The sequence below is a fragment of the Bos taurus genome, chromosome 6 (genome assembly GCF_002263795.3).
Source record: "Bos taurus isolate L1 Dominette 01449 registration number 42190680 breed Hereford chromosome 6, ARS-UCD2.0, whole genome shotgun sequence".
NCBI lineage: Eukaryota > Metazoa > Chordata > Mammalia > Artiodactyla > Bovidae > Bos > Bos taurus.
In genome coordinates this window covers 110,774,069-110,786,953 of record NC_037333.1, presented here as the reverse complement: position 1 = coordinate 110,786,953, position 12,885 = coordinate 110,774,069, and the positions used below count along the sequence as shown (strand labels likewise).

The 12,885-nt window shown below is 38.2% G+C and overlaps 1 protein-coding gene across 4 annotated transcripts in view; it reads left to right on the top strand.

The window, feature by feature from the left end:
* FBXL5 (F-box and leucine rich repeat protein 5) overlaps positions 1-12,885 on the top strand; it is a 58,728-nt gene that overhangs the window by 32,124 nt on the left and 13,719 nt on the right. For all 4 annotated transcript variants that reach the window (XM_024993214.2, XM_059887510.1, NM_001082440.1 and 1 more), the window contains 3 exon segments: positions 2,607-2,755; positions 3,525-3,607; positions 4,514-5,239. In XM_024993214.2, coding sequence (XP_024848982.1) covers positions 2,607-2,755; positions 3,525-3,607; positions 4,514-5,239 — 958 coding nt within the window.

Sequence of the window (12,885 nt, the reverse complement as noted above, 5' to 3'; positions counted from 1 at the left end):
GAAGCTGTTTATTCATTTGTAAACAGTCATGCCACTTGCCTCATGTGGTGGCTGTAGAATTAAGAAGTAATATATATGGGAACTCCTTGTAAATGGTAGAGGATTTTATAGACTAGTGTAGGCATTCATTTAGCACTGTGGGAGAATTCAGAGGTGACTAAGACTTCGTGTTGCCCTCAAAGAACTCACAGACGGGAGAATTGAGAATACAAGATTCTTCATCATGGTGCATATTGGAAAATGCTGTAGGAGAGGTGCAGAAAGATGCTTTTTGGGAATATGGAGGAGAAGGACACAATTCTGTCTTGATATTATCCTAGATAATGATTATTAAAAGATGATGAAGTAGTAAAAAGAATTGATGAATAAGATATTCTTATACATCATAAAATTGAACTTGTAGGAATTTATTTGTAAGCTGCCCACTTATAGTTAGCTGGGCTGGCAAAATAAACTTGTGGAAAGTAAGGACTATAAATACAGAGATGACTCTTTCAGTATCAGGTTTATTTTTATGAAATAAACAATGTGGCATAGTTTTAAATGTTTTGAAGGTGTCATATAAGGAAGAGGTCTGTTCCAGTGGTATTTGGTGATATGCTTACCCTGTGGCAGGCACTTTTTTGGCATGAGGTTAATAGTGAACAAAATGGAAAAGAATCCTTGGCTTTGTTTAGCTTAAAATTTAGAGGAGGTGACTGAGTAAACACAGGCAAAATACGTACTTTATTAGGTAGTATCAAGTGCTGTGGAGAAACATAATGGAAAAGTGTGTCAGGAAGAGAGGAAGAAGTTACCATTTCCCATAGAGTGGGTAGTAAGGTCTCTTGAGAAATTTGAGCAAAGCCTCAAGGAGTTACGGTCTTTAGTCTTATGTCACCTTAGGGAAGTGAAACTCATTCAGTTGTGTCTGACTCTTTGTGACCGCATGGACTATACAGTCTTTGGAATTCTCCAGGCCAGAATACTGGAGTGGGTATCCGTTCCCTTCTCCAGGGGATCTTCCTAATCCAGGGATCTTGCCCAGGTCTCCCGCATTGCAGGCGGGTTCTTTATCAGGTGAGCCACAAGGGAAGCCCAAGAATACTGGAGTGGGTATTCATTCCCTTCTCCAAGGAATCTTCCCGACTCAGGAGTTGAACCGGGGTCTCTTGCATTACCGGCAGATTCTTTACCAACTGAACTATTAGGAAAACTTGATTTACCCATTCTAAAAAAATCAATTCATAATATCTGTGTTGAGTTTTAAAGATCTTATCAAACTTAATGTGTTTACTCAGCTCTTAAAGATAGACAAAGAGACTGTTGTTTTCTTTGACTTTGAAAGGGAAGGGTTAAGGTTATAATGATGGAGCCTTTCTAAGGTAATATATCTTTTTAGCTGTGTAGTATATCCAAGACTAAACTGCCATCTATGTTAGTGCTTTTTCAGCTTAGCTGTTTTTACTAGTCTTGCAGAGAAGTTATTACTCTTCATAGGATGTTTTGTTTTCTTTTTCTTAGGATTTCACAGTAAACAGTACATATTTAGAGACAGCCACAGAAACAAAAGAATCATTTGGAAATAAAATTATAGTAGAATAAATAGGGTTCACTAAAAGTCATTTTTATTTGGAAATAAAATTATAGTAGAATAAATAGGGTTCACTAAAAGTTATTTTTATCCCTATATTTTACATTTATGTTTGGGTAAAGGAAGAATTTAGAATAATATCTGTAACATGGAAACATTAGTCAAAATTCAGAATTACTCTTTGTACTTAAATTCCTTTTGTCTGCTACACTCAGTTTTGTGTTAAATGAGACTTCCTTAGCTTCTGTTGAACTGTTTTATGTTTAGAGACATTCGAGTTAGATCTTCAGGTAAGCAAGAAAGTAATAGGATAAGATTATTAATTCATTGTTCTTAGTGTAGTGTGTTTTTTCCTTGTATCAAATTGGGTTTTTTATTTTTTGGTTTTGGTACTTGTTACAGTATTGCATCCTTTTTTAAACATCTAAGCTTTATAGACGTTATTAAGCAAAAAGCAAAAGCTTTGCTCATTTTTAATTTTTTAAAAATTCTAAGGTATTTTTCCTTCCTTGACTCATTATGGCCAACCTAACTTGTTTCAAATCTCTTCTAGGTCCATGTCCCTTTTATTTATGTGAGATAATGAAAATACTTTTTATTATTTTTACTGTGGTTCATTTTCCTCTTCAATTCCTATATTCTTTTGAAGAACTTGCACTGTTCTTTAAGTAGTCAAAGTATTTTTTCCAAAATTTTTTCGGTACCTGAAATTGGAGTTATTTTTAATCTTCCCTCTGTTAATTAGCTTGAGAAGAAAATTAGAAAATTACCTTCAACCTTGAATCATGTGAAAACTTTATCCGTTCCTTCCCATTTAAACTTCTTTTCCCTGTTTGTCTCTTTTCAGTTGATATCAAGACTGTTAAATGTTAAGTGCTGGCTGATGAGAACTTGTCCATTAAATTTGCTTTGCATATGTAAGGGAGTTTAAGGAGAGCAGAAAGTATTTCATATTTAGTGACATAGTGATTCCTTGAGTAGCCTGATTATAACTGGTTTATCATGTTCTTAGACTTTTGAATTCATTTTTCAGAAGAGTCTGGAGAGGAGTCGATTGCTATCAGCATTGCACAAATGGAAAAACGTTTACTCCACGGCTTAATTCATAATGTTCTACCGTATGTTGGCACTTCTGTGAAAACTTTAGTGTTAGCCTACAGCTCTGCAGTTTCCAGCAAAATGGTAGGTATAAATTTGCGCTAGCTTGGGTATTAAGAAAAAGTAGCAATGATCTCCATTTGGTTTGCTTATTGCTAAGCTTAATTAAGAAGAAAAATAACTTTACCCACGAGTGTGCCTTCCCATAGGTAGGCACACACTGCTGATTTTGTCCTTTTTTCATTTCAGTTCTCATAGTAATCTTTGTACGTAGATATCATCGCTACACATTATAGAAAAGGAAACAGAGACTAAGAGAGGTTAAACAGTTTACTTAGTTTCACAGATGTTAAGTGACGAAGCTCAGGTTTTTTTGTTTTTAAATGTTTTTCTGCTGCACCATGAGGCATGTGGCATCTTAGTTCCCTGACCAGAGATTGAACCCACGCCTCTTGCCTTGGAGGCATGGATTCTTTTTTTTTTTTCATTTTATTTTTTAAATTTTAATTGGAGGCTAGTTACAAGGCATGGATTCTTGACCACTGGACTATCAGGGGAAGTCATACATGACTCTATATTATGTAAGGCATGGTAAGATGGGCAGATGAGATTAAATCACGGTTTTATAAAAGATGATCTTGTGACATCCTACATCAGAATCTCCTTGGGTATTCCTTAAAAATGTAAATTAATAAGGGTTTCATCACAATATATATTTGTAATGCAAAATTGAAGTGATTTTTACATGTAGAAAAGTTTGAGAACTCCTGGATATATTGTTTACTGAAAGTTATGTCTCCAACCCTAACTAAGCATCTGCAGATCTTCACAGTGATTATTTTCTCCCTTTTAGGTTAGGCAGATTTTAGAGCTTTGTCCTAATTTGGAGCATTTGGATCTCACCCAAACTGACATTTCAGATTCTGCGTTTGACAGGTTAGTTATTTTTGAGTATTTAAATTTGATGATTTCCAACTATGAATTGATAGAATTGTTCTATAGTTTGTCATTTGCATCATCACAGTTTAATCATGCCATTATTTTTTGCTGTCGGATTTTGGTCATGTTATAGCAATAACTTGATAGCGCCCTCCAATTCTTTATTCTTGTCTTTAGGTCCCCAGACTTACATTTGTGTCATCCTGTCATCTTTATAATCTCCACCTGTGTCTAGGCTCTTGCGCTGTGCTGTGCAATGGTATAGATTGGGGCTGTATTTTAAGGACGTTTTTGTTTTCGGTTGGTCTCGCAGTACCATTTGGCCAAGCTCGCTCTTACTCTTTGTACTTATTCTGAAGTTCTGACTTTTTTTCAAGCTGCATTCAGACTTTATTTCCTTGGATGCCACTACTTTCCTCCTCCTCTGCCTCACCCTGCACTTGCCCACCTAGGCTTTTATCAGTACCTGTCTTCCTGTTTCACAGAGGGCCGTGTATGCTTCCCTGGCTAAGGCTGATTCTCTACCAGTTCCTGGAGCTTGTTCTTCTGAAACAATTAAGAGAATGCTCCTCTTAATTATTATTTTCCTTCTCTCATGTGTGTGCAGCTTTTCTCCTCGACTGGTTATTTTTCAGGATGAAAGACAGTCTTTCCTTTCCATACCCTTCTCCTTCCCTCCCCTTCTGTTGGGTTAACAGTACTCTTAGTTCCCAGTTACTCCTGTTACCTTTGCATAGTCCCAGCATCTAAAAAAATGCTTGACAGTAGATATTCAGTAAATGTTTTATTGATTATATTAGATTTAAACTCTTTCCTGTAGTTTCCATTTATTTACATATAAATAAATGCTTTTGAAGAATTTAACGATATTCACTAATAGTCTTGTTATCTCTTAATTAACAGTTGGTCTTGGCTTGGTTGCTGCCAGAGTCTTCGGCATCTTGATCTATCTGGATGTGAAAAAATCACAGATGTAGCTCTAGAGAAGATTTCTAGAGCTCTTGGAATTTTGACAACTCATGAGAGTGGCCTTTTAAAAACTTCTACAAGCAAAGTTACTTCGACTACGTGGAAAAATAAAGACATTACCATGCAGTCTTTCAAGCAATCTGCTTGTTTGCATGATGTAACTAACAAGGATATTGGAGAAGAAGTAGATAATGAACACCCCTGGACTAAGCCTATTTCTTCTGACGATTTCACTTCACCTTATGTGTGGATGTTAGATGCTGAAGATTTGGCTGATATTGAAGATGCTGTAGAATGGAGACATAGAAATGTTGAAAGTCTTTGTGTAATGGAAACAGCATCCAACTTCAGTTGTCCCTCCTCTGCTTGTTACAGTAAGGACATTGTTGGACTAAGGACTAGTGTCTGCTGGCAACAGCATTGTGCTTCTCCGGCCTTTGCGTATTGTGGTCATTCATATTGTTGTACAGGAACAGCTTTAAGAACTATGTCAGCACTCCCAGAGTCTTCCGCGCTGTGCAGAAAAGCACCAAGGACTAGACTGCTTAGGGAAAAAGACTTAATTTACTCTGGGAGTGAAAAATCTGATCAAGAGACTGGGCGTGTGCTTCTGTTTCTCAGTCTGTCTGGATGTTATCAGATCACAGACCATGGTCTCAGGTGAGTAATCAGTAGCAGAATATTAGGAAACGGACATGTTCTCCTCAGTGGAGTGTAAAATTCTGAATCTAAGTCATTCTTTTCAGCTGGTTTGTTTACCTGAAAGAGTTAACCACTTCTGCTATATCGCACTGTTGGAGTGATATAACTTCAACATGACATTTCAGTGAGTTCAGTTTGTTTGTGGCGAGGAAGAACTTAAAAAGTTTAACAAATACTTAGCAAATACCTCCAACACATTTGCTAAGGTGCTTTAGTTTATGTAAAGTTGAATAGGATAGTTTTTACCTTCTAAGACTTGTAACAGAGAAGGAATACACATCTTCTGTGTATTGTGTGTGTACATTCTCTAAGGGATGTTGGGTTAAAGATTCTCTGAGGCTCAGAGAGAGAGAGAGGCCTCTCATCCAGTTGCAGCAAATGATCAGAAAATGGAATGAAAAGATGACCCTGAATTGAACTTTGAAGAAAGACGAGGGATATCGATGGATGACAGAGGGAGAAGAGACCATTCCAAGCGATAGCAGGCATTTGAGCCCAGAGTAAAGTGCCTGCCAAGCAGGAGATGGGTTCGATCCTTAGGTCGGGAAGATCTCCTGGAGAAAGGCATGGCAACCCACTCCAGGATTCTTGCCTGGAAAATCCCATGGACATAGGAGCCTGGTGGGCTACAGTCCCTGGGGTCCAAAGAGCCAGACATGTCTTATCGACTAAACAGCAGCAAAAGCGCTGTGTAGCTGTTGCCAGGTTATTTTGCTGTGACGGTGTTCTCGCATTAATAGTGTGCAGTAGTTGTGTTCATTATCTGTGACATGAGCCTTCAGAAATTGCTTTCATGTTTTCTCTTTTACCCTGTCATAGACTTGAATTTTACTCAGGCTCTTTAATAATGGGTGTCAGGCATGTTAAACAGCGAAAATTCATCCAGCATAAAGCCTAAGAATCCCACTTGTCTTTTAAGTATGGTCTTTAGCAGAGTAAGTTGGACTCTGGGCAATATTCAAAGGAGACTTAGTTTTCTGGTTTGGTTGTAGTAAAGGATGTGTATTGGGAAATAGTGGGCAATAAGGCTATGACAGAGTTTAAATTCAGGGAAGAATTCATTGGGGGAATGGGGAATGCAGGAACTACCTTAGGAACTGCAGTTTGAGTGCAGCTCAGATTTTACAAAGTGCAGGTCTTTTAATTAGATTATCTTGGTAATGATTATCTACTGGGTGACTTGCCCTCTTCCAGCTGATAGGGATCCAGAGTAAATGAGACAAAGTCCTTGCTTTCATAGAGTTTTCAATCTAATGGTAGAAGTAAGACAAGAAAGGTAGACTATCAGACAGAACAGTCAATCTTTTAAAATTTAGTAAACCTTTAAAAATTTTTTTGTGGCCAAACATGGTCTTAAGTATTCCTTGTGCACTTGAGAAGAATGTGTGTTCTGCTGTTGACTGGAATGTTCTCTATGTGTTTGTTAGGGCTAATCAGTTTAGAGTGTAGTTCAAGTTCTCTCTTTCCCTTTTGGTCTTCTTCCATTGTTCTATCCAGTATTGAAAATGGAGTATTGAAATCGCCAACTGATTTTGGAGGACTGTTTATTTTTCCCCTTAGTTCTTTCAGTTTTGTATATTTTGGAGCTGTGTTAAATGTGTGTTTGTTCATAATTTTTTTAATCTTCTGAGTGGAGTGCTGAGCCTTTTGACAGGATATCATATCCTTTGCTTTCTAAAGGTTACCTTTTTAAAATTTAAAATCTCTTTCATTTCACAGTGTTACAGCCACCCTGGCTGTCCTTTGGTTACTTTGTTTTGGCCACGTTTTGTGGCAGGTTGGCCCTAGTTCCCCAACCAGAGACTCAGCCAGTGTTCCCCGCAGTGGAGCTGTGGCGTCTTAACCTCAGGACTGCCAGGAAGTCCTCTCCTTTGGTTGCTTTCTGCATGGAAATGTTTTCTCATGCTTTCATTTTTAACCTCTTTGTGTTTTTGCATCAAAAGTGAGGTCTGTCAGAGAGAGTGTATAGATGGATCCATGTTTTTAAAATTTTTTGATTAAAATTTTAAAAAAATCTGTTGTCTGCTAATTGCTACCTTTTTGTAGGAGAATCTGATGGATTCATATTTCAAGTAATTACTGATGAGGGGGACTTTATGCTATTTAGCTATTTCTTTCCCTTATGACTTTCATTTTCCCTTATCATTTTCTCAGTGATGTCCTCTTTTTATGTTTTGTTGTATACCATGTGATTCCCTTTCTCCCTATTTTCTTTATTTAAAAAAATTTTTTTTTGTTTGGGGTTAAGGGATAAAATTAACACCTTGAAACTTAAAACAATGTAGTTTGATAATCAGCTTAGTTTCAGTCATCTACAGACACCCTGCTCTTGACATCTGTCTCATCTCCCTTTATATTGTTACAGGTACAGTTTACATCTTTGTTTTTTTTAAAACCTCAACATGAATCAGCCATAGGTATACATATATCCCCTCCCTTTTGAACCTCCCTCCCATCTCCCTCCCCATCCCACCCCTCTAGGTTGATACAGAGCCCCTGTTTGGGTTTCCTGAGCCAAACAGCAAATTCCTGTTGCCTGTCTGTTTTACACATGGTAATGCACGTTTCCGTGTTCCTCTTTCCATGCATCTCACCCTCTCCTCCCCTCTCCCCATGTCCATAAGTCTGTTCTCTATGTCTGTTTCTCCATTGTTGCTCCGTTTATACATAGTACAAAATACAAAGTGAAAGTTGCTCAGTCATGTCCGACTCTGTGACCCCATGGACTATATACAGTCCATGGAATTGTCCAGGCTGGAATACTGGAGTGGGTAGACTTTTCCTTCTCCAGGGGATCTTCCCAACCCAGGGGTCAAACCTAGGTCTCTTGCATTGCAGGCAGATTCTTTTACTAGCTGAGCTACAAGGGAAGCCCAAGAATACTGGAGTGGGTAGCCTATCCCTTCTCCAGTGGATCTTCCCGACCCAGGAATCGTACCAGGGTTTCCTGCATTGCAGGCGGATTCTTTACCAACTGAGCTATCAGGGAAGCTCTTTATACTTTGTGTACCCTTTAACATAGATTTATAATTACGTTTTATGCTTTTGTGTGGGCATTTTTAACTAATCACTTTCTGCTTTCAAATGGTATTATACGACTTCACAAAGAATGTAAGAATCTTAAAAGAGTAAGCTCTTGTTCCCCTCCCCATTCTTTGTGCTGTTTTTGTTATATATTTTATTTCTATATAAGTTTTAAACTCCAGAATAACGTTGTTAATATTTTTTCTTTGAACAGTTGTCTTTTAGAAAAAAAAATTAACAGACACATTTTGTTTCACTTTTTTTGGCATTCTTCTATTATAAAGTTTCATGTTTCCATTTGGTAATATTTTTCTTTTGCCTGCCAAGTCCTCTGTAGTTTTTCGCACTGTAAGTCTTTTGACAGTAAAAATTCTCTCAACTCTTGTCTGGAAAACTTTTTTACTTTCATTTTATAAAGATTTTCACTGTGTATAGAATTCTAGGTTGGTAGTTTTGTTTTAGTACTTTTAAGATGTTCCATTGTCTTTCAGTTTGAATAATTTATGAAAATTGTATTCAACTTTTATCTTCATTCTTCTGTATGTAATGCATGTTTTTTTCTTTAGCTGCCTTAAAAACTTCATTTCTACTTTGAAAGCGGTTAGCACATGGTATGTATGCCTTGGTGTCTATAGATATGGATGGCTTCATCACCTTGCTTGGGATATCTTATTGAGATTCTTAGATCTGTTGTTTCTAGCTTTCATAAAATTGAAAAACAAGATTCAGCCATGATTTCCTCTAGTACTGTCCTCTCTTCGCTGTTCTGTATAGCCCTTGCTTCCTGTTGGGAATTCATGTGTGTCAGACTTCTTGATGCTGTCCTATAGGTCACTTGATTGTAATAGTTCCCTGACTGTCATAACACAGTACCACAAACAGGGTGGTTAAAATGATAGGAATTTATTCTCTCACAGTTCTGGAGACTAGAGTTCTGTAATCAAGGTGTTGGCCAATCCATGCTCCCTCTGGGAACTTTTAAGGGAGCGTCTTTTCCTAAGGTTCCCACCTCTTATGGAACGAGGTGTCGCTTGGGCTGTGGCACAGTAGGCCCGGTCTGTGCCTCGGTCGTCTTCTCGTGGCCGTCCCATTTTTGTGTCTGTGTATTTATACATCTTCACATGGCATTATCTGTGTGTGTATGTGTGTGTGGGGGGCATCAGTCATGCTGGATTAAGGCCCACCCTAATGACCTGATCTTAACTTGATTAATTCTGCAAAGATGATATTTCCAACTGGAGTCACATTTATGATACTGAGGGCTAAGACACAATTCAACCCATAATACCAGGGCTTTTTTCCCTCACTGTTTCTGTTTTTCTGTTGGCGCTTCGTTTTGGTTAATCTGGTCATTCTTCCAAGTCCACAAATTGGTTTTGCAGTGTCTAGTCACTGCTGAGCTCCTTCAGTGTACTTTTTGTTTCAGGTCCTGTATTTTTCATGACTTGAAGTTTCATTTGGTGTACTCATGTTCGCCCCCATATACCTACACACATACACACAAATACACAATGTATGTAAATGTATTAAAACATACCCAAATAGTAAAAGTACATAGATCTTTTTGTTTCATTATGTATTTTCTTTTAAATCCTTGAGCATATTTAACATAAAATCCATTTTAAAGTCATTATGTGTTAATTTCATCATCTTTATCATTTATTGGTCTGTTTACTGTTTGTTTTTTTATTCTTTCTGTGTTTAATAGTTTTTGATTGGACACCAGATAATGTGAATTGTACAGAATCATTGAATTCTGCATTTTGTTCTGTCCTTTTAAAGATTACTGCTTTGAATTACTCCCTGATCTGTATTATTTCCATAACTTGATGTATTTCTAAAACTTTTTTTTCTTATCACATGTATTATTAATACTTTGTTTAAATGTTTCCGTCTTTGGTTGAGGGCAGAGATTGTGTTTTGCATTTTACTGTGTAGGCCTGTGCCTGGCATACTTGGACGTTGGTGATAAAAAGTAGACTGGAGTCGTCTTTGTAGAATGCATTTCTTATTACTTGTTATTACTCCTTTATCTCAGTCTTGCGGTGAGTCTAACTGCCCTTTGATGAGAGTTCACATCCTTGGCCCTTGCTTGCCCCTGTAGTTTACCTCTTGTTACCTTCTGTAAATATCTTTTTACTTCCTCCCATCTTCACCTTTTACAAATAAAAGACATCAAATAGGTGAATATCAATGTGACACACACACACAAGAGAACCATCCTTTCTTTAACTATACTCAGCTATTTCCTTTTCCTCCAACATATAGGCATATCTTGTTTTATTGTATTTTGCTTCATCATACTTTGTAGATAATTGCATTACGTACAGATTGGAGGTGTGTGACAACCCTGCATTGAGCAGGTCTGTCAATGCCATTTTTCTAACAGTATTTGCTCACTTCACATCTCTGTGTTACACTTTAATTCTTCAAACTTTCATTATTATTATATTTGTTACGATGGTCTGTGACCAGTGATCTCTCATGGTACTATTGTTTTGGAGTGCCACAAACCATACAAGACTGCAAACTTAATTGATAAATGCTGTCTGTGTGTTCTCACTGTTTCACCAACTGGCTGTTTCTCTGTCTCTCTCCATCCTGAGACGCAGAAGTATTGAAATTAGGCCAGTAAATAGCCCTATACGTGACCTCTTCATGCAGAATGAAGAGTCACGCATCTCACTTTAAATCAAAAGCTAGAAATGATTAAGCCTAGTTAAGAAGGCATGCCCGAAGCCAAGGCAGGCTGAAAACTAGGTCCTTTGCACCAGTTAGCCAAGTTGTAAAAGCAAAGAAAAATTTCTCGAAGGAATTAAAAGTGCTACTTCATTGAACAAATGATTGATAATAAAGTGAAACAACCGAGTTGCTGGTAAGGAGAAAATTACAGAGGTCTGGAGAGAAGATCAAACTAGCCACCGTATTTTTCGAAGCCAGAGCCTAACTCAGAGTAAAACCCTAACTCTCTTCAATTCTGTGACGGCTGAGAGAGGTGAGGAAACTGCAGATGGAAAGTTGGAAGCCAGCAGAGGTTGGATCATGAGGTTTAAGGAAAGAAGCCATAATGTATTAAAGTGCAAGATGATAGAAATTGCAGTCAATTATTCAGAAGATCTAGCTAAGGTAACTAATGAAAGTAGTTGAACTAAACAACAGATTTGCAGTATCAGTGAAACGCCTTATATTGAAAGAAGATGCCGTCTAGAACTTGCCTAGCTGTAGGGGAGAAATCAGTGCCTGGCTTCAAAGGACAGGCTGACTCTCTTGTTAGGAATTAATGCAGCTGATGATTTCAAGTTGAAGCCAATGCTTGTTTACCATTCTGAAAATCCTAGGGCTCTTAAGAATGATGTTAAATCTACTCTGCTTGTGCTCTGTAAATGGAATGACAAAGCCTGGATGACGGCACATCTGTTTACAACATGAATTATTTAAGTCCACTGTTGAGATCTCCTGTTCAGTAAAAAAAAGGTTTGTTTCAAAATATTGCTCAGAGATAATGTACCTGGTCACCCAAAAGCTCTGATGGAAGTTTACAGTGAGATTAATGTTGTTTTCATGCCTGCTAACACAGCATCCATTCTGCAGCCTGTGGATCAAGGCAAACCTTCCTAGCCCTATTCAACTTTTGAAGCATTGGATGTGCAATGTGCAGTCGGTCATTGTCATGGAAGAGAACTGGGCCCTTTCTGTTGACCAATGCCAGCTGCAGGCATTGCAGTTTTCGTTGCGTCTCATCGATTTGCTGAGCACACTTCAAAGATGTAATGGTTTTGCTGGGATTCAGGAAGCTGTAGTGGATCAGACAGGCAGCAGACCACCAGACAGTGACCATGATCTTTTTTCTGTGCAAGTTTGGCTTTGGGAAGTGCTTTGGGGTTTCTCAGTCCACTGAGTTGGTTATCACTGGGTGTCATATAAAATCCACTTTTCGTTGCACATCACAGTCCAACGAAGAAATGGTTTGTTATTGTATAGAATAAGAGAAGAAGACACCTCAGAAGGACAGTTCTTTAAATTTGTGGTCAGCTCATGAGGGACGCATTTATCAAGCTTTTTCACCTTTCCAATTTGCTTCAAATGCCGAGTGACCTTGTGTAGTTTTAAGAGGATCAGCTTTGGTGATTTCCATCAGTTGGCTGTCAGCTTCCGGTGCTGGCCACTGCGCTCCTCCCCTTCAGGGCTCTTGTCTCCTTTGCGGAACTTCTGGAACCACCACTATTGCACGTTAGCATTTCCTGGGCCAGATGTGTTGCTGATGTTGCGAGTTGTCTCCACTGCTTTATGACCTATTTTGAACTTGAATAAGAAAATCACTCGAATTTACTTCTTGTCTAACATCATTTCCATAGTCTAAAATACAATACGGTAAAGAACCCACCTGCCAATGCTGGAGATTCAAGAGATGTGGGTTCAATCCCTGGGTTGAGAAGATCCACTGGAGAAAGAAATGGTAATTCGGTCCTGTATTCTTGCCTGCAGAATCCCACGGACAGAGGAGCCTGGCGGGCTATGGTGCATAGGATTGCAAAGAATCGGATTGGACTGAAGCGACTTAACATGCACACAATAAGTCG